The 25,000-nt window shown below is 44.1% G+C and overlaps 1 protein-coding gene across 1 annotated transcript in view; it reads right to left on the bottom strand.

Moving 5' to 3' along the window:
- LOC310773537 (semaphorin-5B-like) overlaps positions 1–25,000 on the bottom strand; it is an 80,504-nt gene that overhangs the window by 24,462 nt on the left and 31,042 nt on the right. The window contains exons 3-11 of the mRNA XM_083633435.1: positions 24,248–24,347; positions 23,114–23,159; positions 16,466–16,528; positions 15,768–15,866; positions 14,201–14,414; positions 12,603–12,888; positions 9,799–9,934; positions 8,488–8,695; positions 7,060–7,267 (exon numbers count right to left, since the gene is read on the bottom strand). Coding sequence (XP_083489561.1) covers positions 7,060–7,267; positions 8,488–8,695; positions 9,799–9,934; positions 12,603–12,888; positions 14,201–14,414; positions 15,768–15,866; positions 16,466–16,528; positions 23,114–23,159; positions 24,248–24,347 — 1,360 coding nt within the window. The remainder of the gene's footprint in view (positions 1–7,059; positions 7,268–8,487; positions 8,696–9,798; positions 9,935–12,602; positions 12,889–14,200; positions 14,415–15,767; positions 15,867–16,465; positions 16,529–23,113; positions 23,160–24,247; positions 24,348–25,000) is intronic.

Below are 25,000 nucleotides of genomic sequence, written 5' to 3'. Positions count from 1 at the left end.
TCTTTAGGTGTGACAGTTGGTACTACACCTGCAATGAACCCTGCCTCACCCAAATGAAAGCCATTCGCTTTCAATGGACAGCAGTTTTAGTGTCCCATGATGCTCTCTAAACACTGTTTTGGAAAATGGAATATTTAAGGGAGTATTAAAGGGATAGTTCAAATTTTTAAAAGTGGAAAGTTGGGCAAAAACGAATGCAAGGTCAATGGGGTCACGCTCCTGTATGTACAAGCTGACTGAAGCTCACTGAAATGTACTTTGTGTGACTGTGGATGACATTTCAGTGAGCTTCAGTCAGCTTGTACATACAGGAGCGTGACCCCAATGACCTTGCATTCGTTTTTGCCCAACTTTCCAGAGCTACTGGAACAGCATGGATTGAGCTGAGAAAGAACTCTGCCAATCAACATCATCATTGGTAAGTAGCAAATAGGGCAAGACTTCAAAAATGTGAACTATCCCTTTAAGTAATCCATGACCTCTAAAGGACCAGTAAGGATTGCAACAACATTGATAGAACTTGTCTCCTGTCCAAGTCTCTGACACATATATTTATTTCATTTAAACAGGGGGAAAGCATGAATTATTATTATATATATATATATATTTTTAGCCTTTAAAGGCAGCAACCTCATATTTACTCCCACCGGTTGAAGACCAGACTATGCAATGGTCTCGGTCGGTCCGTCCATCCGTCACACTGTCACAAAGTGTCAGCCCTATTAAAAAAAAAAAAAATCCTATAGGGGCACTACAGCAACATTCCAAAATACTGTGTGGCCTGTTACATTTTTATCATCTCCTCCTACACTATTCATCCGATGAGCATTCTGCATCCATGTCCAATACATCGAATGTTGAATTTGGTCAAAAACGTTCCCCCCCCCCCCCTTTTGTTTACCGAGTGAGTGACTATACACCACCAGGAACTACATCACCAGGAACTACATCACCAGGAACTACACCACCAGGAACTACACCACCAGGAACTACACCACCAGGAACTACATCACCAGGAACTACATCACCAGGATCTACATCACCAGGAACTACATCACCAGGAACTACATCACCAGGATCTACACCACCAGGAACTACATCACCAGGAACTACATCACCAGGAACTACATCACCAGGATCTACACCACCAGGAACTACATCACCAGGAACTACATCACCAGGAACTACATCACCAGGATCCATCACCAGGAACTACATCACCAGGAACTACATCACCAGGAACTACACCACCAGGAACTACATCACCAGGAACTACATCACCAGGATCTACACCACCAGGAACTACATCACCAGGAACTACACCACCAGGAACTACATCACCAGGAACTACATCACCAGGATCCATCACCAGGAACTACATCACCAGGAACTACACCACCAGGAACTACACCACCAGGAACTACACCACCAGGAACTACATCACCAGGAACTACACCACCAGGAACTACATCACCAGGAACTACATCACCAGGAACTACACCACCAGGAACTACATCACCAGGAACTACATCACCAGGAACTACATCACCAGGATCCATCACCAGGAACTACATCACCAGGAACTACACCACCAGGAACTACATCACCAGGAACTACATCACCAGGAACTACACCACCAGGAACTACACCACCAGGAACTACACCACCAGGAACTACATCACCAGGAACTACATCACCAGGATCCATCACCAGGAACTACATCACCAGGAACTACACCACCAGGAACTACATCACCAGGAACTACATCACCAGGATCTACACCACCAGGAACTACATCACCAGGAACTACATCACCAGGATCCATCACCAGGAACTACATCACCAGGAACTACATCACCAGGAACTACACCACCAGGAACTACACCACCAGGAACTACATCACCAGGATCCATTACCAGGAACTACATCACCAGGAACTACACCACCAGGAACTACACCACCAGGAACTACATCACCAGGAACTACACCACCAGGAACTACACCACCAGGAACTACATCACCAGGAACTACATCACCAGGAACTACACCACCAGGATCCATCACCAGGAACTACACCACCAGGAACTACATCACCAGGAACTACATCACCAGGATCTACACCACCAGGAACTACATCACCAGGAACTACACCACCAGGAACTACACCACCTGCAGGAACTACATCACCTGCAGGAACTACATCACCAGGATCTACACCACCAGGAACTACACCACCAGGAACTACACCACCAGGAACTACACCACCAGGAACTACATCACCAGGAACTACATCACCAGGATCTACACCACCAGGAACTACATCACCAGGAACTACACCACCAGGAACTACATCACCAGGAACTACACCACCAGGAACTACATCACCAGGAACTACATCACCAGGAACTACATCACCAGGATCTACACCACCAGGAACTACATCACCAGGATCTACACCACCAGGAACTACATCACCAGGAACTACATCACCAGGAACTACACCACCAGGAACTACATCACCAGGAACTACATCACCAGGAACTACATCACCAGGAACTACACCACCAGGAACTACATCACCAGGAACTACACCACCAGGAACTACATCACCAGGAACTACATCACCAGGAACTACACCACCAGGAACTACATCACCAGGAACTACACCACCAGGAACTACATCACCAGGAACTACATCACCAGGATCTACACCACCAGGAACTACACCACCAGGAACTACATCACCAGGAACTACACCACCAGGAACTACATCACCAGGAACTACACCACCAGGAACTACATCACCAGGAACTACATCACCAGGAACTACATCACCAGGAACTACACCACCAGGAACTACACCATTATGTGTGTGTATTATGGGTGTATTATGGGGTGTGAGTGAGTCAAAGTCAAGCATCAGCCTCGTGGTTTGTTTGGCTGCCAAGTTCATTACCATGGGGGGTACAACTTTCCTCCCAATATCCGCAGCTCATAAATCTGAGGCCTGGAGACACACACACATACACACACGCACACACACACGGACCGCAATTAGGGGAAAGCTGCCCTGGAAGCAGGAACTAACACACACACACCACACCACACCACACACACACACACACACACACACACACACACACACACACACACACACCACACACACACACCACACACACACACACACACACACACACACACACACACACACACACACACACACACACACACCACCTCCTCTCTCTGAAGCAGCACCCACACATTCACACAATCACCACACGTACAATCAATTCACAAATAAGCTTTTGCTTTTCTTTGTTAGGCACATGACTTCTGATGATTTGAGGTTTGCACATGAGCTCCTACAGCGGAGGTAGAGCATGTAGAGAAACAGTGGATGGGTAAATCCAGAAGGAGGCAGTAATGCAACATAAAGGATGCCAACTGCCATACAACACCACAGAAGAAGAAGAAGAGTTGCTACAGCTTTTCTACAACTCTCCTGACCTTGATACTGCATGCCTGCTTGACTCAATATCGACATTTCACAGAAAGAGACATATTTGTGAAGGTATACCACACGTTGACTGCCCACTAGGTACGAGAGTGACACTATTCACCATAACACTGTCCTTATATGACTGACAACATGCCACTGCTGTCATTTTGCTGCAGCAATAACTTGTCCTTTTGACTTCAACTCCATGACTGACGTTCAAGCCGAATATTACTTACAGCGCCAGTCTTTGTTACAGCAGGTTATTTAATATTACTTACAGTGCCAGTCTTTGTTACAGCAGGTTATTTAATATTACTTACAGTGCTAGTCTTTGTTACAGCAGGTTATTTAATATTACTTACAGTGCCAGTCTTTGTTACAGCAGGTTATTTAATATTACTTACACTGCCAGTCTTTGTTACAGCAGGTTATTTAATATTACTTACAGTGCCAGTCTTTGTTACAGCAGGTTATTTAATATTACTTACAGTGCCAGTCTTTGTTACAACAGGTTATTTAATATTACTTACAGTGCCAGTCTTTGTTACAACAGCTTATTTGTATAAATGTACTTATCTACAGTAGATATTAAAAGGTGGGCACCGGCAGTCATTCCATTTTGTCAAGTTTTTTTATTGCCTTGCAGACAGCAACGAAAGCCCATTAAATCAGACTCATTTGGAGATAGTAAGACTAATTATGTAAAAAAAAAAAAAAGGAAAAAAAGGTTACAGATTTCTGACACTGTATTAAAAATGGAAAACTACAAAAAGGCTCATTCACACCCTTCAATTACTTTGAGGCCATTCTTTCTGTAGAACAGTTCAAATTTAGTGCAGTTGTAAGTGTTCCCATGGAACTCTTTAGGCCAGTCCATAGATATTCTATGCCAGGAAGTGTAAAGAGCACCCCTGCGGGTGACCTAACAGAGGCAGATTTTTTAATTAGGGCCGACTTTTCATCAGCATTCAACACCATTCAGCCACATGTTCTTGTTGAAAAACTAACTGACAGCTTTGGTATGGACCCATGTTTGGTTGGCTGGATTTTATATTTTCTTACCAACAGATCTCAACAAGTAAGAGTAAATGGGATACTGTCTAGTTTTTTAACATCCTCGACTGGCTCGCCTCAGGGTTGTGTTTTATCTGCGTTTCTGTATATTTTGTATACCAATGATTGTCGTAGTCGCTATGCTGACAGATTTATTATCAAGTATGCTGACGATTCTATTATCGTCAGCCTGCTTGACGATGATGAAGTCGGCCATGGCCAAGTCATTGATGACTTTGTATCCTGGTGTGAAGATGCCTTTCTCAATGTTTCAAAAACGAAAGAGATTTGCATTGATTTCAGACGCTCCCCCCCTGTTCCCCAAGGTAGTATTGTTAATGGTCAGACAGTTGACCTGGTCACTGAATACAAATATCTGGGTACTATAATTATTAGCAGGTTGAAGTTCGATCTAAACACAGAATCGCTGTGCAAAAAGGGTCAGCAGCGCCTTTTTTGTCTACGGAAACTTGTTAAATTCCAGGTAGACAAGACCTTGATGAAACTGCTCTACACTGCTTTTATTGAATCTGTTATCACCTTCTCTATTGCCTGCTGGTACGGCAACCTCGACACCAGGAATAAGAACTCCCTATAGGGAGAATTGTGAAAACCGTTTAAAAAATAGTCAGAATCCATTTAGGGAGCCTAGACCACATTTTCAACCTGCAGATGCTGAAAAAAGCAAGGGCTATCTGCTCAGACAATGCCCATCCGCTGAGCTCTTAATATGAGCTGCTTCCATCTGGCCTTCGTCTTCGTGCTCCCTTGGCTAACAAAAAATAGATATAGGAATTCCTTTGTGCCTGCTTCGATTCGAGCTTTAAATGCTACTTAAGAGAATATAATGTAACATCTATTTTGATGTTTTTACTTATTCTACGTTCTCTTATACAATAGTAATATTGTAGCATTTTTTTTCTGTAATATGTAGCGCTGTGTGGCTAGTGTCCTTCTTGGACTGCCTTGCATTTGCACTTTAATATCGGCCATGGCCTCTAATGCACTTTAAACTACACTGGCACTTTGAACTGCTACTTTGTACTACCTTGTGGTCTATTTGTGTCTCCATTTTTGTTTTTATGGTCTATTTGTGTCTGCACTTTGTTTTCATGTTTTTATCTCGAGCTTTGTGTGATTTTATGACTGTTTTATGTTTTTATGCTTTGCTGCAACCCAAAGTGCCCTTCTGGGACATATGAATAAACTTGAACTTGAACTTGAACTTGAACTTGACTAAATGCATGGGCAAAAATAGCAAATTTGGCCCAAATGAGTCAACACAGGTTCAGCACCATAGAGAGCTCCATCCGTTAGTTACTGATGGAGTTCACCTGAGTGGAGGAGCACAGCTAAGCGGAGTTTATAGAGACTATGAAAACCCTCTGGGGAGAGAGAGGAGAGGCTACATGCCAACTCTGCGAGCGAGGCCTGACTAAATGGCCAGTGTGCACACACACACACACACAAACACATACACGCACACACACCCACATGCACACACACCACAATTAGCGGAAAGCTGCCCTGGAAGCAGGCACTAGAAAACACACGCACGCACACACACACGCACGCACACGCACACACACACACACACACACACACACACACACACACACACACACACACACACACACACACACACACACACACACACACACACACACACACACACGTGTGTGTAATTAATTGTCCTAAGCCATATGAATTGGTCACATGTAATGAGGGGAACCACTGGGCTGGATGCTGACATGCAGCTTGGCGCTGACACCATGAATGATGGTGTGAATTATTCACAAGAGAGAGAGAGAGAGAGAGAGAGAGAGAAGCTGCCTGGTCAAGATGTAACCCTTCACACTCGCTTTGATTACGGTACTCACACTTTTTAATTGAAGGTTCCACTTCTGAATTTTAGCGCTTATTTTTCCAACAATGACATTATCAAGCTTATTGCACAGCTGAGGGCCTTCATCATTTGACAAGATATTGATTCAAATTGATTGTAGTACAAGCTAAAGTAATTTACAAGCTAGTAAAAAAAACTAGTCCAGCACAATGGTCAGCACTAAGGAGTAATATCTATTTGGCATAAGATGTCCCCAGATAATTGGATTAAAAATCAAGACGACGAGTTTGAAGTCGATCAGACAAACAATTCTGGAGATATGCAAAGTACAGACAGACACCGACAGAAACCGACAGACAGACAGACGGTGCTGGAATTATAGTTAGGATTATTGTTGTTGTTGTTGTTGTTGTTGTTGTTGTTGTTGTTGTTGTTGTTGTTGTTGTTGTTGTATATTGTATTTGCAGCAACAAATACAACACTCTTAACAGTACCAATACCAATAATGTACAGTAAGCAGTGAAATATGGGTCGGAAGCAGGGCAGACTGTGCACACCTGACCAAAATGTTTCCGGAAATGTACAAATACTAGTAATAATAATAACAATAATCATAATAATCATAATCATAATGGCAAGAAATGAATAATGAGGCTCCTACCCTTCTGTTGGATAGCTGGAGCAGCGCTCTAACGGGATCTTCAGCAGTCTGTCGTCAAGTCCCACAAACAACGACCTATCACTGTGGAGGATTTGGAGGCTCTTGATTGGCCCGCTCTCACTTTCAGGGAGGAGCCTAATCTCTTCCAGGTAGCACCCACGGAGGCTTTTATTGGTTGTTGAGAGAGCCTTCAGGATGGTGCCGTGTTCTGATTGGACAAACAAACAAGAAGACACATTTTGAGATAATCCAGCATTTGTATAGCGAGCCAAAGTCACCGCCTCCCTCCTGCTTCAGCACATGCACCAGTGTTGAAAAAAAAATACCCATCTAAAACCGTCCAGTTTACACTTATGCGAGGAACCGTTGAAAATACCTGGTGCGCTACTCAGTCAGACCAAACAGTTATCCATAATAATGACTGCTGCTACCCCACGTGGGCCAGCTGACTTCGCTACGATTGGCTGTTGAAAAAGGTGACGTACTCAAAACAGCCCCTGTGACTTGACAAGCTGAATCGCTGGCAACACCATCAGCCGGCTGGAGTCGAGATGAGATGGGCCAGTTTACACCGCTGCAACTTTTCCGTGACGGTTTCGTCTCGTCGCGGATCTTTGCTGTAAACTGCCTTTAAGATGTATCAATGTATGTCATAAATGAATGCCAGTGAGTTTAGGGTGAGTTTACCCTCCACCACAACCACACTTGAAACCCTTTATGTATTGTGTTGGTGGAGTGAAATATGGGTGGAATTGTCACTTTTTGGCCAATCCTATTGTTGCGATCAGTAGGCAGTATTCCCCTCAACTCAAATATGATAATGTTTACCTATGTCTTTCTGGCTGTCTGATCGTTGAAAAGCTGAATTAATTGATGGACATCCTGTGCCTTTAAGAGGGCTGGAGTATAGGCAACCTTTTCCCTCTGGCTTCCAGAAGGAAGTAGTTCCGGTGTGGCGCAGACAGGAATTCACAAGGAGATCAGATGAGCTAGGAGCTAGCTGGACATTATACATCTAATATCTTTGTCCTGCCCTTTGGTGAGGCACACCTGAACGAGTGAGGCCTGGACGGCTCTCACATCTCCCAGACGACAGAGCCGGCCCGCGTCGAGAGGGACCAAGCTACTAGCCGGCCTGGAGGAGAAGCTGCTACTAGACAGTGCCAGACGGCCTGCGCGTTGGCAAGGTAATTCAGCTAAAGTTCAACAGTCAACAGCCTCTTCTTGTAATCTTTGTCAATTCATGTTACAGTGGTTGATGTAATTATGCCCGTAGACACGAGTTTAATTGATAAGTTGGACATCGACATTGTCACACTATTAATGCCATTGAGCCAGGCCAGATACAGTCAATCAATGCTAGTAGAGGCAACGTAATGAATCCATTACAAATAGCGATGCGACCACAGTCAGTCACTCGCTGCTCACCTGTGCCGATGTACATGACGTGGTAGAGGGTGTCCCTGCCCTGCACGATGTCCACCACCAGCTTGGAGAGGCGCAGGCTGTGGTGGGTGAGCAGGGGCTCCACGCTGACCGGCTGCACCACCTCGTTCATCAGGAAGAGCCTCTGGGCGTCCTGGAGGCTGCGCTCTGTCAGGTTCTCCCCAGGCCCGCCCTCCTCCAGGGTGCCACACTGCACGGAAGGGAGGGATAGCGTCAGGTAGGGAGGGAGTAGAGTGGCCGGTTTCAACCAGGTGCCATCGAGGACAAAGACTCTATAGGTTTTCATTTCAATTAAACACTACAGCAGCTGACTGCACATACCCCATATACTGCTTAATTGAGTGCAAGTGGACGTTTGAGCCAAATTTGAAGAGATTCCATCAAGGCTTTCCTGAGATATCGCATTAACATGCATCGGACAGACGGACGGACAACCTGAAAACATTATGCCTCCGGCCAGAGCTTCGCATTATGACCCTCTCCATCTTTTTCCCCTTTGTCATTTATTTAGCTAGAGAGAGCGAGACAGAGCAGCAGCACTGCTATTGGTGTGTGATCGGCGAGCTGCGCAATCACTGGACAGGCAACTTGTCAATCACGCCCCAAAACATAGTCTGCTTTATCGTCACTTTGACTATATTGGGACCATAATGAACACCATGAAGACTTGAAACTAGCGATCGAGACCATCAACTCATTCAAGTGTTTACTGAGGTCATAAATCAATGAGAAGTCCCATTCACTTTCATACAATCGCACCTAGACTGTATAAACGGGTGAGTTATATCATACCCCTACCTCCCATTTGAGGAACTGCATGTTTTGGCACTTCTGCAATGGCTTCAATTTACCATGACAGACCTGCCCCCTTTATGCAAACGTGATAGAGCTCATTTAAACATGACCTTGAGTTGAGAGTTACCTGGAAGTTGGGTATGGGGTTGGGGGTGGGGAGTTACCTGGAAGTTGGGTATGGGTTTGGGGGTGGAGAGTTCCCTGGAAGTTGGGGATGGGGTTGGGGGTGGAGAGTTACCTGGAAGTTGGGGATGGGGTTGGGGGTGGAGAGTTACCTGGAAGTTGAGGATAGGGTTGGGGGTGGAGAGGTACCTGGAAGTTGGGGATGCGTTTGGCGGTGGAGAGTTACCTGGAAGTTGGGGATGGGGTTGGGGGGTGGAGAGTTACCTGGAAGTTGGCGATGGGGTTGGGGGTGGAGAGTTACCTGGAAGTTGAGGATAGGGTTGGGGGTGGAGAGGTACCTGGAAGTTGGGGATGCGTTTGGGGGTGGAGAGTTACCTGGAAGTTGGGGATGGGGTTGGGGGTGGAGAGCCAGGCAGTCCGGGGATTCTCCTGGTAGCGGAAAGGTCCGTTGAACGCTTGGGTGATGGCGCTCAGGTTGAAGGCACATACAGCAGAAGCCGATATACTGTTCCTGAGGGACAGTATAGCAGTAGCAGTAACAGAATCAGTCATAACAGAAAGAAAGACAGACAGACAGACAGACAGACAGACAGACAGACAGGCAGGCAGGCAGACAGACAGACAGACAGGCAGACAGACAGACAGACAGACAGGCAGACAGACAGACAGACAGACAGACAGACAGACAGACAGACAGACAGACAGACAGACAGACAGACAGGCAGACAGACAGACAGACAGACAGACAGAAATGTTCGACAGCAGCTCTGAAGAGGTTGTAGATATTTGGATAATAGAGCTTATAGATTGCCATGCTATAAATGCTTGTTTCCCTGTGAGCTAGTAAAACCCCTGAGAGGCTGAGGCATTTAGAGAGCACTCACTTCACATACTTTCAGAGCCAAGTGTTTTTCTCTTTGTACCTCACTGACTCTCGCTAAAGGAGCTTCTGAACAATCACCAATGTCAATGACTAGCAATGCAAAAAGCTAATCTTACTTTGCTCAATCGCTGACCAGTAGCCTATCTCTCAATCACTTGACCATCACAGTGCTCCAAAAAGACCAAAATTACTACTGACGTAAAAACATGATATTTAAAGGATCACACTTTATTTATATTGTCATCTTTCTATACTTTCTCATATGGTATGTTGTTTTTTGGGGGAAAAGGTTGGTAGTAATGTAAACTAAAGTATGCATGCAGTGTTCAGTTCCAGGGTTCCATCGATAAGTAACACAATGAAAGCATGTATGACTATTTTGGTCATGGGTTTCATACACTTTATGTAATAAAACAAAGCAAAAACCTTATCAGATGGGAGACCCTAGGACAGAATCATATGAAATGGGGGTCCGTGGTCTAATTTGTGTTAGTTTGAGACCACTGCTGATCAGTTGTAAATGTAACTTTGCTGCTTTTTGACCCTGATTATGATTGCAGGCCTGAGCAATGAAAAAAGCTCAATTCGTATGAAATCTAACAACTCCAAACATGTCTCCAATGTGCAAATGTCAAGGATTTGAAAATAATAATGAATAATAATAATTAATAATAATAATGAAAATACTTTTAGAATCTAAAACTAACATAAGAAGGTGGATGTGGATCTAAAATGTCGATCCACAGCCACCTTTTTATGTTAGTAGGCCTACAGGAAATGCATTCCTAAATGCAGCTAAACCGCAGTGATCTAAACCCGTGGTTCTCAAACTTTTTCATGTCAAAACTGACCCCCATTCGATAAGATTTTTGCCCCAGGGTCCCCATCTGATCAAATTTGTGCTTTTAGATGTCTTATTACAGAAAGTGTATGAAACCAATGACCAAAACAGTCATACATCCTCTCATTGTGTTACTTATGGATGGAATCATAGTGAAAATAAGTGATCCCCCCTTTTTGCGGACCCCCCGGAACCGCCTCAAGGACCCCTGGGGGTCCCCGGACCCCACATTGAGAACCACTGATCTAAAGGCATGTGAGGGTGTATCTCCAAATTCGTCCATTTTCACCCCCCTCCTGTCCCACAATGTATTTAATGGGCACCCAAAAATAACCTGTGAATGTTTCAGGTACTTTGGACCAACGGACGATGTTATATCACTTAATGTTGCTATTATGATTCATACACTATGCTAAAACGGGAATATTTTTTCTTCCTTGTGAAGAATAGCTTTTTTTCGGAGATACAAGGTTTCCGCCCGACAGCACCGATAAGTGAAATCAAACATTTTGTATGTACAGTAAAAGTAAGCAGTTGTACAGGACAGTACAAAATGAAAAAGTTGCAACACGGGGGAAGACTTCTGCCAAGTAGTAGCCTACTGGCCTGCATGCATTTCTCAAGTGATTGGTTGAACGCAGCAGCAGAGCCAAAGTGATGCTAGCTACAAGCTGCTAAACAGCATCAGTGTGTTTAGACACCTGAAGCCTCAGAGGGAGCCAAGCAAGAGCATGCAGGGAGCCGCCAGTTACACTGTTAGACATGCCAGGAGGCTGTCAGGGAGAAAGCAATGTGGAGGTCCTCTGTCAGGCAGCCAGATATGCCTATGGGCCTACCAGGCAGCCAAGTCATAAGAGATTGCCTGTAGGCTGCTTACCAATGCCAGGTGCCCTGACAAGAAGTCTGCTGCTCAAACTTTTTCTCTGAGGAAGCACTTTTCTTATTTTCCCTGCATCAGATTATTTTTGGTAACCATCCCGATATTCCCACAGCTAAACTTCAGGTTGCAACCCAGCAAATGCTACATTTGGCCCTACTGCATACGTGCAATATCTTGGACGTGTGTGTGTGTGTGTGTGCGTGTGCGTGTGTGTGTGCGTGCGTGCGTGCGTGCGTGCGTGTGTGTGTGTGTGTGTGTGTGTGTGCCAACCTGATCTCCAAAAGATTGTAAAATACCAACCTTTTTCCCCCCGGAGGTCTCCGCCCCCGGGGACCCCTCTAACCTAGCCTCTCCCACCCCCCACACCTAACCCTAACCCAGACCCTAACGCTAAACCTAACCTCTCCCCAGACCCTAACCCTAAACCTAAAACGTTATAATTTTCCAATTTTGGAGCTGAAATTGTAACATAGTAACGTTGGTCCAAAATGTTGCTATTAAAAAAAAAAAATGTATGTCTGCGTGCGTGCGTGTATGTGTGTTGTGACAGAGAGGGGAGCTGAAAGAGCACTCACACGTTGGTAGTGAAGATGCCATAGATGAGGTCTTGCTCAGGCAGGTAGAAGGTGCTCTGCAGCTGGTCGTAGTAGAAGGGGATTTCTCCAGAGCGCGAGCAGTTGAGCCGAGCCTTCATGAAGGTGGTCCAGGTGTCCTCTAACAGGAAGCGTCCGCCCACGTCATTCTTGCAGACGCGGGCCACGCGAGAGAACACCGTCTGCCCACAGTCCTGCTCCATGGCCTTCTCCCTCAGGAAGAAGTAGGCGAACAGACCCACCTCGTAAACCGACACAAAGTGAGGCTCTAGAAGACAAGCCAGGGGAGAGAAGATCAGATGATGTAGGTGGATGAACTCTAGTGAGGCAGCTGGATTCACATGAGATCATGGGATCACAATCCCACAACAAATCCTTCTCGCCACGCTTCCAAACTACTGGTTTGAATCAGAAGCACCGGTGGTTCACACCGATCAGCATTCAGAGGCAGCTATGGGCGGGATTTAGGTGTGACGCCAGCGACAAGCGATGCCGTGATAGAAAAAAATCGAATTTGAACGTAGCCAACGACTTGCAATTCAAGGATGAAAAGTTAACACTAGCGCCCCCTCTGGTCGGTTGGGGTGCCTGGTCGGGGTGGAAGGAAACTGGGGGGAATAGCGTGATACTCCCATGCACTACGTCCTGCCAGTGAAGCTCCCACTATCAGGTGAAAAGAAGCGGCTGGCAACTGTGCATGTGTCGGAGGAAGCATGGTGCTAGTCTCGGCTCTCCCCAGATTGGCAGAGGGTGGAGCAGCGACCGGGGGAGCAGGGGGGAATATTGGTCAAGTACAATTGGGGAGAAAATGGGGGGGAGGGAAAAGGATGAAAAGTTAAAGGAGAATTTCGGTTTTTTATACCACGGTCCTCATTTCCAGTTTAGAATATGATGTTTTACTCACCGAAATAGTTTCGCGTCATTCGGATGCCCAGGGAAGATTTTGAGCTCCGAGTACACTCTTCAAACAGGCTAGAACCGCTAGAACGGGAGCCCACGGGGCATTCTGCACGGCAGTGCAGACTAAATGACACTTTTTCTGTCAGATCACGGTTCATTATGGTTGTAAATATAATTATTTAGCTAACAGCTAGAAGCTAGGCTAACAACAACACCGGAGTCAGCGTTGATCTGACCCGGATGGGGTTACAGTGCCCATCTCCCCCCTCTGTGAAACCACTTCTTCAGAGAAACCACAGAAGGGGGACGATACGCACTGTAACCCCATCCGGGTCAGATCAACGCTGACTCCGGTGTTGTTGTTAGCCTAGCTTCTAGCTGTTACCTAAATAATTATATTTACAACCATAATGAACCGTGATCTGACAGAAAAAGTGTCATTTAGAGAGCGCGTGCACTGCCGTGCAGAATGCCCCGTGGGCTCCCGTTCTAGCGGTTCTAGCCTGTTTGAAGAGTGTACTCGGAGCTCAAAATCTTCCCTGGGCATCCGAATGACGCGAAACTATTTCGGTGAGTAAAACATTATATTCTAAACTGGAAATGAGGACCGTGGTGTAAAAAACCGAAATTCTCCTTTAAATAAACTTAAGACAAAATCAGTAGTGCTTCTGCGTCTTTACCATTGAGCCACTTGGAGTTGTACTGGGCGGAGCGTAGTGGCGGCATGTTGCCCAGGCTCCGGTAGATGACCGGGTCGCGACCCGAGAAGTCGATGACGGTGGCGGCGTACAGCTCGCCCGTCTCTATGACCATGGCAGTGGAGTTGTGGCGCGGGTCGTAGGGGCACCGAGCCACACCGTTCACTGTGTCCACAATCTGACTGATGTTACCAATCTGGGAGGGAGAGAGGGAGAGAGAGAGAGAGAGAGAAAGAGAGAGAGGGAGAGGGAGGGAGGGAGAGAGAGAGAGAGAGAGAGAGAGGGAGAGGGAGGGAGGGAGAGAGAGAGAGAGAGAGGGAGAGAGAGAGAGGGAGGGAGGGAGGGAGAGAGAGAGAGAGAGAGGGAGGGAGGGAGAGAGAGAGAGAGAGAAAGAGAGAGGGAGGGAGGGAGGGAGAGAGACAGAGAAAGACAGAGAGGGAGAGAGAGAGAGAGAGGGAGGGAGGGAGAGAGAGAGAGAGGGAGGGAGGGAGGGAGGGAGAGAGAGAGAGAGACCATCAAGACTTCAGAGATCAGAGATCTCTACCTCCAAAAATCCAAAACAAATAGTGGAATAGGCCTCGCTCACAGAGTTGGCATGCAGCCTCTCCTCTCCATGGTGCTGAACCTGTCCTGAGTCAATTGGGCCACTAAAATGCCATTTTTGCCCATTTAGTCGGCCCTAACTACCTAATTCAAAAGTCTGGCTCTGTTAGGTCTTTACACCTCCTGAAAGATTCAGGGCGATCGCACATAAAATGGCATAGCTGTCGCTGAACACAATTCGGCTCACTCGCTCGCTCACTCACTCGCTCACTTGCTCACTCACTCACTCACTCCCTCACCTTAGTTACTGTCATTTGAATTTGTTGACTTTGCTTTGGCAACACGTACTTTTCTATTTCATGTCAACAAAGCGATACCTTAAATTGAAATTGAATTGAATTGGAGACAGAGGGAGAAAGAGAGAGGGGTTGGTGGGGGAGTTCATCCTTTAGGAAAAATAACATTCTCTATAGGCTATTTCTATTTGTGCATTTATTCCTGCCCAGAAAAAAGTACCTTAAAACAAAGGTCCTGCATTTCTACACCACCTAAAGAGCAACCCTGTATACAAGGGGCGCATAACAGTGAACTGTGACATGGTCCATTTGAAAAGGTGATCTGGGGAACGCTTAGGCGTGCCCGAGATGGAACACTTGTGAATGTGAACGCCAACCGTATCGAAGCACATAGACAACACACGGGCGAGGATACACTCCAGGCGTAGTTGCATGACGCAAGTGTACTCTGCAAGTGTTCCGTTCCGTTCCCGAGCACAGTACACATTTTGTAAGCTGACCAGCGGGGGGGCGAGTCAAATCAAAGAAAGTGAGAGAGATGAAAAGTACAGTATGATGATGTGGAACTATATTTAATGAATTGCCAATATAAAATCTATTTGATGCTTTGAATGCAGAAAAATGGCATTGCAAATTAATATTAGGTTAGAAAATACATTTTGCTCTAATAGCTGTCTAGCTGCTAGCTGATTGCAAGCTGTTGTACCAACCTGTCTGGTGGTGCAGACCGGCGTGAAGGCGTTGGTTCCACAGGTGAAGAGCTTCGTCCCACTGATCAACAAAACCCGGATGTAGTTCTGACACTCCTCCTGTGGACCGGACACATACCATCACTCACTGTCTGAATGCAATCACGATTTGGAATCATTCTGAACTTGAAATCAGTTGCTTAATTGACATCTTTCATTCGGACTGGGGGTAACCCAAGGTGCTCAAATTGTCAAATAGTTTTTTTTCTTTTAAACAGAGATTAATGAATCATAATAGACGGTTTTCACAGAATCGTGTTGCTAGGGAACAGTTTGTAACCTAGCTTATGTCCTGTCAGTTATTGTACTAGCAAACACTGCAACAGGAAGTAAGCTGGGACCAAATGTAGAATGTCTATGTTATCGAGTTGAAATCGTCTATAAACTGGTCCTGAATCAGTTCACTATTGGAAAGAATCAATTTCATTTAGAGAATCTTCACACGTCTTCCCACCATGACTTCTAGACTCAGATGCTCAGTTCACTTTCATTTCAATCAAGTCAATGGAGGAAGTCCCTTTGATTCAACATTCAAAAACTAGAATTCCACTTTGTACAAAAGTTACTATAGCATATCCACAAAATATTGATGGTAATAATAATAATTATCATCATCATCATCATCATCATCATCATTATTATTATTATTAGCGTAGTACCTCAGTCTTCCCCTTGCTCTGACACGAGCGCCTGGTATCATCATCGGGTCCCCATTCTGTCGCCTTGGACAAAGATGTATCAGTTTAGTTTGGGGAATGTCATTTTTAAAACACCACATATAGACATAACAAATATAACATAACATTATACCAGTACAAAATAATGTTAACAGCATACAGTTAAATTAATATGCCACATTCTGTGGGTATTAGCCCCTTGGTCATCTCTGCCATTAAATGATGAGAACATAGACACCAAATTCATCCATGGTAGTTAGCTCGGGTGATCCGGATTGTGCAATTGATTGTGCTAACACTCTAGCATGCTAAAGTGTTGGAGCATGGAGGCTATTGCCACTCGACATAGTGTATGCTAAAGTAGTAGTATAGCAGTCTGTGTGCTGTGAAACTTTTTTAAAGTGCTACCGTGTTCAACAAATCAGTCACTCCTTTGTTGTACATGAATTCAAAGGTGTTCCACAGATTGATTCCAAAAGAGCCTGAATGAAACACATGAATGTAGCAAGGGAACAAAAACAGTTCCAAAGTGTATCTGAGACAAAAGATAATCGAAGCACAAAATTATATAACAATTAGACCGTATGGTAAAATAGCCTGAATAATGATTAAAACATAGGTATTAGTGGCCCGACAGGAGCTCATAATCACATAAGAGTTATAAAACATGTCTAGGTGAGGAGCACGGGGGAGCATTCCTCTTTAGACACATTCCTGTATGTGTGCTTAGGTTGAATCTGAATTGCACACAGAGGTTTCCTTCCATTGTAGGAGACATAAAGGATGAGTAGCCTAAATGAGACACGATAAGATTTTGTCGACCTGGATCATAAACAGGCCGTCATTTCAGATGCATCAGATTTGAAACATGCAAGCACTTCAACTTGGAGGGACAAACTGCCACCTTGGCATAGAACAACAAAAATGCAGGATAAGCTTTATTCGAACTGTAAAATTGCTTTACCATTGGGAGATACTCAGTACCTAGAGCTATTCGACTGGCTGAGCAAACCTGGGCAAAATCGTACAATCATTTTACGTGTCAACTTGTCATATCTATCTGATGTGTTAAATACCCCCCCACCCCAGTTTAGTTAGTTTTTCTATAATATAAAGTGTCTACTACTCTTGACGCAGTGTTGGGGGTAACTCATTACAAAAGTAACATATTACTATATTATTATATTATTATGTAATATATTACTTTCAGCAGTAACTCAGTAATATAACTTATTACCAATAGGATTTCAGTAATATTATAGCAGTTACTTTGTCAAGTAACACAAGTTACAAAAAAAAACATTTTTAAGCAAAGCACATATTTAAATAAGGATACACTCATTTCCTAATCAAATTGTGTGTTTTTATGCAAATGACCACTATACTGTAGATGACAACAACAAAGGAAAAGGATAACATTTCGAATTTTGGATGGTTTACACTGACTTGAAGACGGTTTAAATAATTATTTCGGGATGTACCGGGGCGGCGATGTCATTCTGCTACTGCTGTTATTTTGGTGAAAGTAATGCAAAAGTAGTGTAATAAGTAACAAGTTACTCTACACAGAGAGTAATATTGTAAAGTAACTTATTACTTCAAATGAAAGTAACTAGTAATATGTAGTATATTACATTTTGAAAGTAACTTGCCCAACACTACTCTTGAGAGGCTTTTCCTGCTCGTCCCCGGCAACAAAGGGCCAAAGCAGACAATCCATTTGTAAAACTTTGAATGAGCCCGGAAAATACAAACGCTTCTTCCTGAAACGGCATAATGGCATTGTGCATTAGCTCTCAGTCCATTGAGAAAAATTGTCCCAAGTGCCCCACCCCCTGCCAAAGATCTCCATTCATCATAGCACTGATGGATGTTGTAAGCCTGAATAGCTGATCAAATAGATCAATATCCTCCGATTTAGCCTCAAGTCGTGTGAATCTGAATTCCAATGTGTGCCTTAGCTTCACAGAGGCACAATGTCTCCTCCTAATGATGTCAGCACAGGTCAGAGTTGGAGGATAGGCTACACTTCCTCTCTCGGTGAACCCCTCTCCCTCCCCCCAGCCTCCATTCTGGGCTCTTTTATCAGGGCAGGACTGGACAAGCACCGGCTGCTGTGTCCCGTTCAATAGCAGCCTTTGCCTTTTGTGTTGGATTGTGTGTTGGCTCGCTCGGGATATCTCGGGGAGAGAGGGGCTTTAGACTTGCTGGAGAAATACTACGACGAATGCTCTTCACAACTCCAGAAGCTATGGTTGAGCAAAAAAGTGATTGGCAAGCAAGGAGAAAAAACAGGGACACACCGGGGAGCATCAGTGTTTCCATAAGCCGATAAGCTTGGTCGTTTGGCTAATAATTATCACATTGTAGGGCTGCCTGCAACTAACGATTATTTTCATTATCGATTCATCCGTTGATTATTTGTTCAACTAAACGAGCTGGAGAAGCTGGAATGAAGACATTTATTAGCGTTCTTATTTTTTCTTCAAAATTAGTCGAAACGAATAATCGATTATAAATTGACCAACTAATTGATTAATTGACTAATCATTGCACCTCTATCACAATGACCAAATCATAATATTTGCAATAGTGCATATAACCCATAAAGAGAGGGCAAGAGAGGAGTTGAGGTGGCCAGATGGCCTTCCTGTGTGAAGTTGGTAAACTCCACAGCTTGTTGACATTCCTCACCCGCCATTTTTTGACACTCCTCCGTTACCCCCCCCTACTATTTAATGTTAAGTAAAGAGGCGGGTAAACTATGACCACCAATCACTGTTCATCACCAGGCCAACCAACCAATCACTGTTCATCACCAGGCCAACCAACCACGAATATGGAGTGGGGAAAAAGATCCATTATATTGTCAGAAAATGCCTTTTCCCCCCACCTCAAATAGCTTACATGACAGTAATGTGATGCTACTTGCAACAATGCAACAATTCCAAAACATCCCAAATATTTAGTATTTAGATAACCAGACACTCAAATGCTTCACTGAAAGCCTGCAGCCTGTTGCATCACCTGAAGGTAAATTCTCTTTCGAGTTGGGGTGTGAAGTGAGTCTGCACCGTTACGCTGAAACTAGTTAGTTTGGCACTAAAGTTGTGTCTTTGTTTAGTTGCACCACGGAGACGTGAGGTACATCTTAACTACCGGTAGTAGCCCTTAAAGTCCAGCAAAAATATTGTCGCAGAAAATGACATTTTAACTTTCTGTGCCCAATCAGTGAAAAGTGGTGTTTATTACCGCTGTCAAATTAAGCAGAATGAAAATGTGGGACATGTTGCCTACTGCAAATTAGGGCTTTCATATTTCATGAACATTATTGCTATTTGTTAGGTTCATAGACTGTTCCATCTATGGTGAACACTGAGCACTCTTCATCATGATTGCATTGTAATTTACCATGTTATTATGATCCTCTGAGAAAATAAAGTAGGCTACATGTGTTGTCGATCACTGTGTTTATACCTATTACAACTCTCTCGTGCACTTTAAATTGCTACTCTATATACATGTAGGGGAGGTTAAACAGCTAAATGGCTAAAATTAATGTTTAAAATAGCTAACGTTAATCACCAAACATCCTCATCCTCCAAGTTATCCCACCTTTCAAAAAAGGTTGCCAAACGCTATATGCAAGCTGTGCCAACTGCTATTTTACAGCTCCTAAGGGCTAGGTGTACGATTTCAGTTGTAACTTATGCCTACATTGGAACTATTTCAGTTGGTGCAACCGTTACAATGTTACTAATGCATATTATGCATAAACCTGGACTTGACTATGGGGACTAGTGATGCGCGGGTCACCCAGAACCCGCCGGGTCCCGCGGGCTGGACCGCCCCGCAGGCGGGCTGGGTTGGCAAATTATGAAAATATCGCGGGTGCGGGCGGGGCAGGCTCAGAACGTGACAAAGCAACATTATTAAATAATTTAGAGCAATGAAACACGCAGAGTAATTAACCTTAAAGACGTTAACTCTCTCTCACACGTAGGTACACACAATCAGACAGACTCCTGCTGCACTCTCTATAGCCTACATGGAGTAAAGAAACGCTTCAATGAGGTAGCCTATGTGCTCTCAAAACAAACATTTTGGAAGGATTATTCGCTGTAATTATTATTTGAAGTGTCCATATAATGCCACCGCAGATTTTCTGTTGTGGACTCGACTGCGATCTATTTGTCAACTTTACTGCAACGTGAGTAGGCTGTGAACAATTGAGTGCGCATGAGGTAATTAAAAGAAATCAGACAGCGAGTCTGGCCGTATCTGCAAGCCGTGTGCGCACCTGCTGCACTACTAGGTTTAGCCTACTACTGCAACATGGCCAATTGAGAGCGCATGAGGTAATTAAAATAAATGGGGAAGAATAAGAACTGTTTCTGTAGCCTGCCTAGTGCCTATACCTACCTCTACCTGCTACCTCCATTTGAAACACTGCGCCGCACTTTGGGGAAGCGTAGTCGGTCGCGCTATCTGAAGACCATGGATTAATTGAAGAAAGACCGACATGAAAGCAGCAGCGCAATTCATCCATTCAACTGTTGTCGCGCAGGGCAGCATGTGAGTGTCTGTGTGTGTGTGTGTGTGTGTGTGTGTGTGTGTGTGTGTGTGTGTGTGTGTGAGAGAGAGAGAGACAGAGAGGGGGGAGAGAGACAGAGTTATTAGCTACTTTGCACACCTTGGAAGCTCCGCTGTGCTCCTCCTGAGTCCGGAGACATATTACATTAAATTGGCCGTTGCGGGCTGCCGGGTTGGGCTGGGTTCGGAATTTTCAGATTTTTAACGGGGCGGGCGGGGCGGGCTGGCTCCAATGACGGGTTGGGTTGGGGCGGGCCTTAAAAAAAGCTGACCCGCGCATCACTAATGGGGACCTGTTGTATATGAATGCTTCTGCTCATTGTTTGCACATGTTACTGCATACAACAGTGCAGTGAGATGTGTTACTAACTGTAACGCCCTCACTCCTCATTGCACTCTTCATACCAGGGCTGGTCGGCCATCTGACCTCTCGTAGGCTCGGCCACTGTACATGTTTATTTATAAAGCCATTCTGGCTGGGTCAACTCCTGTGTTATACTTGCATTTTGATTTGACAGAGATCTGACTGTAGTTATAGTCTGACATCTCAAGATGTGGTTTTGTTGTCTGTTCCAAGTGCACGGATTGGGAAAGAAAGCTTTTATTTGGTCAGCTCCACACACACACAGACACACACACACACACACACACACACACACACATGCGCACGTGCACGCTCACACACACACACACATGCGCGGGTGCACACGCACATACACACGATTTGATGTAGCCTACGTTTAACTCAAAGCCTCGTTCACATTGAACGGTATAAATAACAGTACAAAATCTGGCCTTTGTTCATGATCCTGTGTGGGTTATTTATACATATCGTACATATAGAGAGGCAAAGTGAACTTCACTTCCTGCTCTTGCACTGTACCAGCGATTTTCTTCCCCAATTTATTTTCCCATAGACATTTCATAAAATGCTTATAAAAAATTGTTTTACTTGGTCAAACCAAACGGTTCAGCTATATTTAGAATCGGGAGAGACAATAGAATATTTCACTTGGACCAAAACTTAAAAAAACATCGAAAAAATATTTTCTTTAAAACCCGCATTTTTTGTAAACGTTTTGGTCCAAATGAAATGTTATGCGATCTCTCCTGTGGCCAAATATATCTGTACCGTTTGAACAAGTAAAACTATTTTTATAAGCATTTCACGAAATGTCTATGAGAAAATAGATGGTGCATGAAAATCTCTGGTACAGTGCTGAAGCAGGAAGTGACATTTCACTTTGGCTCTCTATACAGTCTTACAGTATGTATATGTATTCAAAATAGACACTTATTGTATATAGTAGTTAAAGCAATTCTTTGGTAAATGTTTGAATGTACCCGTGCGTCGTTTGTTTTTAACTTGTGCATACCTTTTTCTGTGTGCGAGTACTTTGAGAGCAACACAAACCAGAGTCACATTCCTTGGTTGTGTACATATTGTACTTGGCCAATAAAGCTGATTCTGATTCTCACTTGGAATAGCCTTAAAGAAGACGTGAAGCTGATCTGCCTGACTGCTTTCTTATACATTAAGTACAATGGTGAATGAATCGTTTGGTACCTGTCTATGTCCCTATATGTAGGCTATTTTAATTATTTCTGCTACTCCAGGTACTTATTATTTTGGGACTTGTCTATGTCCATATGTAGGCTATTTTATTATTTCAGCAGGTCCTGCTCTATGTTTCCTGGTGTTTCCTGTTGTTTTGTCTATAACGTTTTATGCTTTGTCTTGGCCAGGTCTCCCTTGTAAAAGAGATCTTTGATCTCAATGGGACTAACCTGGTTAAAAATGGGTTAAATAAACAAATACAAAACTAACGCACAGCTGGTGCAACCAAATGAGAATACATCATCGTATGCACACTTGTGTGGAATCTGCTGAAAATCTCTTGTTAGAATCAATCGAGGTTAAGGTCTTCCTGTAGACAAACCTTTGCAGTATTGATCTATTCAATAAATATGTGATCAATCAAACTATGAAAACACAGTTGTAATAAAAAGGACAAGAGTTGGCTTGGCTGTCCTTACCTGTATGAGGGAGGCATTGCTCAAATTCAGTCTGAAGAGGTAGTTTCTAAAGAAAGAAAGAAAGAGGTGCAGCAGATATAATCATAATTTTAAAATGCTTAGAGCTTATTTCTCATCCAACCATTTACGTTTCTGCAAGCCTACAATCTCAACGCAAATTTGAAACAAAAGTTTAAATTGAAAACCAACAACAGACAAACAGACCGACAGACAGCCAGCCAGCCAGCCAGCCAGAAAGGCAGACAGACAGACAGACAGACAGACAGACAGACAGACAGACAGACAGACAGACAGACAGACAGACAGGCAGACAGACAGACAGACAGACAGACAGACAGACAGACAGGCAGGCAGGCAGGCAGGCAGGCAGACAGACAGGCCTCTTTCCCTGTGGACTTAGTGCTCGCTGCACACATCTTGAATAGCGATTGAAACATCTACAGGCTACTTTCTTTAGTTTCAGTCAGACTTTAGATGCAGTTATTTTAGATACGAGGATGCTTCACTGTAAAGATCTCTCCATCCATCCAGCCCCTCTGCTGTGCCCTGCTTTGTCTGCAGACGTCATAATCCCTAATCTTATTTTGAAAAAAGACAATATTTTGAAAAGTGCTTGGCTTGGCAGCTATCTATCCATACCCCTATCTATCTATCTATCTATCTATCTATCTATCTATCTATCTATCTATCTATCTATCTATCTATCTATCTATCTATCTATGTATGTATGTATCTATCTATCTATCTATCTATCTATCTATCTATCTATCTATCTATCTATCTATCTATCTATCTATCTATGTACAGTATGTATGTATGTATGTATGTATGTATGTATGTATGTATGTATGTATGTATGTATCTATCTATGTATGTATGTATGTATGTATGTATGTATGTATGTATGTATGTATGTATGTATGTATGTATGTATGTATGTATGTATGTATCTATCTATCTATGTATCTATGTATCTATCTATCTATCTATCTATCTATCTATCTATCTATCTATCTATCTATCTATCTATCTATCTATCATCTATCTATCTATCTATCTATCATTTGAATAACTCTGGGTGTAGACAGATAGAAGCACTGGCATGGTTTAAGTGTGGTGATTCGTGAGCATCACCTTGCTCCTACGACCAGCTGGTTTCTGGTCAGGTCCAAGGCCAGCTGGGAGAAGTCCTTCACCCCCGCACGAGAAAACTCCCACACCCACGGCCTCAACGCTGCAGGGGGGAGGAGGGAGAGGAGGGGGATGAGAGGGAGGAGAGGGAGGAGAGAGAGGAGAGGGAGGAGGGAGAGGAGGGAGAGGAGAGGAGGGAGAGGAGAGGAGAGGGAGGAGGGAGAGGAAGGGGGGAGGAGGGAGAGGAGAGGGAAGGATGGATAGAGGAGAGGGAAAGAAGAGGAGAAGAAAACAACAATACTGTCATCAAGTGGCAACCTCTGGGGGTGAGAAAATGCAGCCAACACAGAAGTGCCAAACACTGCAGTTCCTCAAATGGCCACTTGAGACTGGCTCCGAAAGCGAGTAAAACCACATGTTAATAAAATGCCCAACTTTACCGCAGAATTATATATGTTTACAGCCTGGTACAAAAAGAATAAAATGTTGGTCTCTATAGATAATTTTCCCTGTTTATGTAGGGATTAAGGGTTCACTCCAAAAACAAAGCTAATTTTGTCCTCTTACTTGTAGTACATGAAAGTGAACACAACAAGGTTTGTGGATTATCTTGAGTAACCGGGTCATGGTTTCTGGAGAGATACATGGCTGTTGAGTTTTTCAAATCTATTTTTTTGTGTGTGCTTTGAGCACCACAAGCCGAGTGCCATCCAGTTCCATTGTATTGGAAAGAAGGCAGACATCTCTACATCCGAT

Source organism: Poromitra crassiceps, assembly GCF_964638095.1.
Source record: "Poromitra crassiceps genome assembly, chromosome: 3".
NCBI classification, from domain to species: Eukaryota; Metazoa; Chordata; class Actinopteri; order Beryciformes; family Melamphaidae; genus Poromitra; species Poromitra crassiceps.
Note: the sequence above shows the minus strand (reverse complement) of the source record. Positions and strands in the feature narration are given on the sequence as shown.